At 42.3% G+C, this 6,407-nt stretch overlaps 2 protein-coding genes across 2 annotated transcripts; one reads left to right on the forward strand and one right to left on the reverse strand.

Moving 5' to 3' along the window:
* The first annotated feature begins 508 nt into the window (after window positions 1-508).
* LOC6563912 (protein FAM114A2) lies at window positions 509-2,853 on the forward strand. The gene is made up of 3 exons (XM_001990455.2): window positions 509-1,468; window positions 1,528-1,676; window positions 2,355-2,853. Exons 1-3 carry the CDS (start codon window positions 566-568, stop codon window positions 2,758-2,760), a joined length of 1,458 nt encoding a protein of 485 aa, XP_001990491.1. The 5' UTR covers window positions 509-565; the 3' UTR covers window positions 2,761-2,853.
* Window positions 2,854-2,901: 48 nt separating this feature from the next.
* On the reverse strand, window positions 2,902-6,347 carry LOC6563911 (parafibromin). The gene is made up of 5 exons (XM_001990454.3): window positions 6,015-6,347; window positions 4,554-5,700; window positions 4,325-4,487; window positions 3,236-3,377; window positions 2,902-3,173 (listed from the first exon to the last, which is right to left on the reverse strand). Exons 1-5 carry the CDS (start codon window positions 6,143-6,145, stop codon window positions 3,137-3,139), a joined length of 1,620 nt encoding a protein of 539 aa, XP_001990490.1. The 5' UTR covers window positions 6,146-6,347; the 3' UTR covers window positions 2,902-3,136.
* Between the last annotated feature and the right edge of the window lie 60 nt (window positions 6,348-6,407).

The raw sequence follows: 6,407 nt of genomic DNA on the forward strand, positions 1-6,407 counted from the left end.
GGGCGTCGCATGTGCGGTCAGTTTTCTTTGTGTGTATTTAAACAGAAAAATAACTCGGGCAGTAAGCGAATTAAGAGTAGCAAATAAATGAGCAGCATTTAGTGTTTGACTGAACTTATGAAATTGAATTTATACTTAATGACACTAGCGATTTATTTATAAACTAAAAAAGGATTAGAATAAACTAGTTCAATTCAATATACAAATTTAACAAATTTAAAGTTTAGAAGGCTTTGCTATCAAAATTAATTGTAAGTTTACTAATCAGTTTAAATGTGTTTAAACTTTAAAGCAATTGTTATACATAATAATAAGTCAGTCTCGAATCGTGTTTATTAAAAGAATCAACACAAGATGATTAGCTACGATTAAAAGTAAATTTTTAAATTATAAGAAAGTTCGCGCCACTGTTAAAATCAAAAGCGCACTGTTGTCTCACAGTGGTATTTTTGCGCACAAAAACGCACTAATTATGACCGCAGTTTAAATTATCGATAGATGTCGATAAGTGTTTGGCCACAGAAAGCGAATTAAAATACGTGGAAATCGCACAAGAAATCGCCCAATGGCAAGCAAACAGGATAAACAAACTGCGGAGGAGACCAATGATTGGAATCAAAGCGATGACGACGACAACTGGGACGATTGGGGCGATGGCGATGACGACGACGGCAAGTTTGTGCATGTCGAGAAGCAGCCAGACGAAAACAGCGCAAAAGCGATTAAAGAGAAGGCGAAAGTTGTTATTGCTGATGATGTTGCCAGAGATGAAGCAGCTGTTCCACCAAATACTTCTGCCTCTTCCACCTCCAATTCGTCCGCGTCTTCCGGCTGGGGCCTGTGGGGCGGCAAACTAAGCTCTGTGCTGAGCACAGCCAGCGAGGGTCTGGGCAATATCACAACGCACGTAAATCAGGGCCTCAATCAGATAATTGGTGTACCCGATCCCGAGGAGCTGGCGCGCTTAAATGCCGCCGAAGCGGCAGCTAACCCAGCGACAGCGAGCACAACGGCTGACGAGGAAGAAGAGGAGACGAGAGCAGCGAGACAGGAAAATGCCAGTGCAGGAGCCGCCTTCAATTTGGGCATGGTGACAACGCTGGGCAGCAAGGTGCTGAACACTGGTCTGGACACGCTCGAGGGCATTGGCAAGAAGACGATGACCATATTGCAGGACAACGATCCCAAGCTGATGAACAAACGTAAATTGCTGGGACTCGATGCGTCCAGCGGGCCCAATCTGAGTGCCATTCTGCTCGAGGCCAAGAAGGATGCTGACCAAATGGAGCAAACGATGCAACAGCTCCAGCTGGAGAAGCAGAAGGCCCAGTTGCGTTTCGATGTGCTCTTCGAGAACTATTGCGGCCTGGTCCACTACGAAGCCCTCGAAATACTGTCCAAAGAGTCACGCCTGAAACTGGACACACTCCTCGATGCGGTCAGTGGACGGGCGCTAAGTGAACTGCAGGTGAATATATCGATGGGATTATCCATTATCAATTTTATTACTACTGCACACACTTGCAGGAGACCATCGGTGAGGTGAGGGAGCTGCTCGAGCTGGAGGACTTGGAGTGCGACAGCGAGGGCGACTATACACCTGCTGAGCTCAACGAGCGCTTGTCGGCAACCATTGCGGATGCGGAGCTGGGCATTAAATTTGATGATGTAACCAGGTGAGGATCTGACCAAAGATCTCCTTAATCTTAACATATATATTAAAATTATTGTGATTGACCAATTGATTGACAAATCTGATTGATAGACTGTCTAATCATTCGATAGATTGATTGATCAATGAACTGACTGATTACTTAACTCAATAAATTATCAGTAGACAGGCTAATTGATTGACGGACGACTGACTGAAGACTATTGATTGATGATTGACCATTATTATTACTAACTGTCTGATGGACTCGCTGAATGATTGTGAGAATGATTGACAGCGCATGACTGACTAATCCGATTGATAGAATATCTGATCGTGTGAGTGACTTAACTGATTGATACGGTCTGTTCGTTTGACAGATTGATGGACTACCTAATCATTTGACAGACTCACTGACTGATTGATTGAGCAATGAACTGACTAATAAACTAACTGAATGACTGATAGATTTACTCATAGCCTAGACAGACTGGTTGATTGATAGACGATTGACTGAAGACTAATGATTTATGATTGATATTAAATAGTCCATCAATTAGGACTTGCTGATAGATTTACTAACTGATTTATTAACTGCGTATTGACTGGCACAATCAATAATAATACTCAAACCCAAGCAAAGCCAATTATTGCGCAGTTATTGTAATATAAACATGTTTTTTTTTTTTTTTTGCCACTGCAGTCACTGGTCAAAGTCGCTCAGCTGGCTGGACTCCGAGGAGGCGACCGCAGCCGATCTGGAGCAGGCGTATGCGAGGAGCATCAATGCACTGAGCGAAGCCTGCGCCCTGGAAATGTGCAAGCTGCACAAGATTGCCGAACTGATGCTGGTGAAACCGCATCACAGCACTGCCAACGAGGTGGATGGCATTGTGCATCTCTGCAAACAGTTCAACGGACATCTCCAGGGGCTGACACAACGCCATGCCGCGCTGCTGAGCAGCAAGAGCAATGAGCAGGATGCTGATCACCGGGAGGAGGGCAAGGCGAGGGTTAACACCTACTTTGCCGAGATGCTAACGGCCGTTAAATACATCGAGCAGGCCTACAATCTCTTTACGCCCATCTTACAAATGGGCGCGGTTTAGTTTAGAACACACAGCTAAGCTTGATTTTGTTCCAATTTCTATTTGCGATATATATGTAATAAATGCTACTCAATTAAAGTTGTTTATTTTCTACGCAAAAAGTGATATTCATTTAGATATAAATTAAAATCAACGCTTGACTTATTGTCTTAAAACTTTTTATTATAACTAATTATACAAATTATATATTTCTTAGCTCTGTTTCGTAGTTTACATTGTACAATTACAGAAAAACAAACATTTTGCATATTTTCAAAGTGCTTTGCAAAAGTTCTAATGCTGATTTATAAACCTTGGTTTGTTTTTCGTTTTTCATTATTTGATTTTTGTGTGCAGCGCTAAACAAATGCGCACCAAAAACTTTCCTCTCAGCATATTAAAACCTCAAATCGGGCTTGTACTTAAGCATATATCTGCAAGAGAATAGATCATTAATATAAATGTTCATTTTCTACACAATTCAAAGGCTATTTACTTGTCAAGTGTCTCCCAAAATTTGCTTAGCACGGCACGATCCAAATGCCTCTTGTTTTGGGACAGACGCAACAACGTCACCGACCAACGCTCCACATTCGTATCCAGTTTCAGCTCGCTGAAGCACAAGTGAAAAGCGCAAACTGCAGCCGAGCAGGAAGAGAAACGGATGAGATAAATATAAGCGATATATGTGTAAAATCAAATATATAAAAAGGCATGGCTAACTTTGTTAGTGGTACACATTGTTATCAAAAAAAATAGAATGCACTTTGTAACTGATGTTTACTTAATTATATAAATATTCTTATAAAAGGTCAAATAAATAAGTTGTTACACAAAAAAACATATTGTAGCAATTCATTATACGCAAAATATTATCATATATGATATTAGTAAATACACTGATCAAAACTCCAGAAAAGCATAAAAATAAAACGTTTGTAAAATGAACGTCTGAAAAAGATTTCGCTATAAAAAGAAAACAAATAGTTTTGTCGCACAAAAACCTAACAAAATATTAAAACAATCTGTTAAAAATTAGGTATTATCAAATATGAGAAAGGTTGACTGGTTACTAGGGATATATAAAAAGTCATGAAAATAATATTTGACTTTGTGACTGACACAAAGTATAAATATTCATATAAAGACCAACTAGAATCATTATTATTTAAGATAATTATTATCTTATGATAGAGATAGATATAGAAAATCATGAACTATAAGCGAGCTATTCTCAAATGTGACCGAGTTGAAAGTGGTAGAATGATTATACATTAAATCGTGAAAAGCATAACAAACTTTGTAATTGATACATTTGATGAAAAGTAAACAAATAAGCTATTAAATAAAAACGTAACTAAATCTGCTAGCAATCTATTATAAGCAAGTCATATACGATATGAACATAAACATGTTGTATAAAAAGTTTCTGCCAAACATCTAAGCGCATTATTGTATTATCCAAATGTATATTGGATAAATTTTGTTAGTTTTTCAGATATAAACTCAGTTTTAGGGGAATTGTTTCTATGCAAACTGAATATGTCTTAGATCTGATAATACAACTTTGATATGGTAGACATACTCTTTGAGAAAATTTCAACGGGATTGCCATCCCAGGGCCAGCCTTTGAATTGCCATTGTGGGCCCATGACGAACACGGCGACGACACGCTGCCAATCCTGCTGGCTGAGCTTGAGGGGATTGTCGACGATGCGATAGGAGACAGTCTGATTATTGCGCTTGCGCTGCAACAAATAAAATAAAATATATATTAAATCAAGCACAGTTAGCAAACAAATGGGTGGGTTTACCTGGAGCAGGACTTCGCTTTCGCGCTGACAGCCCTGCAGCTTCTTGTCGGACGTGGAGAAGAAGCGCAAGTCCTGCAGTATGTCCTTCACATTCAGCATGGTAATAAGGCTCGTGTTGGCTGATGGTATAATGATGATCGGTGTGCGCGATGGTCGCTTCTGTGGCCCGTTCGCCGGCAATTGTCGCGCCTGTGCCGTCGGCAGCAGCTCCTTGGGTGCGGAGCGTGTCGCAGTTGTCGGCGCTGTCGCTGCAGCATGCGGCATATTTGCCTGCGCCTTGCGCTGTGCGAGCGAACCTTCCGTTACGGACTTGAGAGACATGCCATGATATGTGCCCAGCGTATCGATTTTGAAGCCCTCCGTCTCCTCCTTCTGGCGATTGAAGCGCTCCTGATCGTAACGATTGTATTGCGACAATTGTGGCTGTGGCTTTGCAATTCGCGTGGGCTCCGGCATCTTGATGGGATTGGGCATCTGTGGCCGGTTGCGTCCCTCCTCGCGCGCCTTGATGCCCTGCAGCATGGCGAATATATTCTTGGCAAACAGTTTACCCGTACTCTGGAGCACCGAGGTGCGTGTGCGCCACTGTCGCTCCCGACTGATGATATCCTTGGTGCTGTCCACATCGTAGTCAAGAATAGCGCGCAGATCGGTGCCCATGGCATCCTCGTTGTCCGTCCGCTTGATGGTCGTGCGTTTGTTGGCCAAACGCTTGGCCTTAATCGCCGCAATCTTCTCCACGGACATCGTCTCCGACAGCGACTTGATGTTGTCCATGTTGACGGCCGTCTCCTTTTGATTGACATCCCAGCGTGCCGCGAGCTGTTCGCGCACCTTTTGCACCTGCGTCTCCTCGAAGCGAGCCTTCTTGGCCGCCGTTTCGCCACTGATCGCAGCATCGCTATCCGCCGTACGCTTGACCTGTGTGGGTATCTCCAACGGTGCACTCTTATCGATGCTGGCACACGTCGGCGTCTCTCCATTGAGATAGGCCAACAACTCCTTACGATCCGGACGATTTACAGCGGGTATATCTTCGGCGGCACATTGACGCACATACACCGAATGCTGGAGCATAACATTCTTGAGCAAGTAGAGCAGGCACTCCAGCGTGTAATATTCACGGGGAGCGCCCTTTTTCCCGGAGCTGCAATCGAGCAAATTGAATGTATTTCAATGCGCAATTTTATAATCACTTATACTCTGTCCCCCAAGAACGTAGAGGGTATTCGCAATTCGCACATTTGCTTTTTGATATCAGATTTCAGTTAATTATTATTATTTTGACCTCAATTCACGAAATTAAATGTGATTTGCCTTACAGTTCTAGAGTCACTCGCGACTTACTCACAGTTTGAGAGTCAACGGTTGACTACAATGGAAACAGAGTATAACGCAGTCGGTTACTTCCGACTGCTAGATATTTTTGCAATATGGCCTTATTTGCAGTGTTGCACTTACCCATATTTGAGATAGTTGGTCTTCACACTTTTGGGCCAGGAGAATTCGCCGAATATGATTTGATTATCACGTTCGATTATTTCCTTTTTGTTTATGTTGTATTGCCGCAAAAGACTCAGGGGATCCGCCATTTTAGCGTGTGTTTTGCGTGGTTATCCTTGCGAAGTTTGAATCTTTCGTATGCGCTATGGTATTGTAACAATTGATTAGGCCACGTGCATACGCTTAAAAACTATAGTAACACAATTGTAATCAGCTATTTATTGCATATTTTTCCATTTCTCACATCGCGTATTATGTTTGATGCTGCTTCTTCTTCAATCACGGAGCTGTCAGGCACAACTACTCGATGCCCAAATGATGATCGAAGGTTGCCAGACCATTTGTTGTGCT

Source organism: Drosophila grimshawi, unplaced genomic scaffold, assembly GCF_018153295.1.
Source record: "Drosophila grimshawi isolate 15287-2541.00 unplaced genomic scaffold, ASM1815329v1 contig_311, whole genome shotgun sequence".
NCBI lineage: Eukaryota > Metazoa > Arthropoda > Insecta > Diptera > Drosophilidae > Drosophila > Drosophila grimshawi.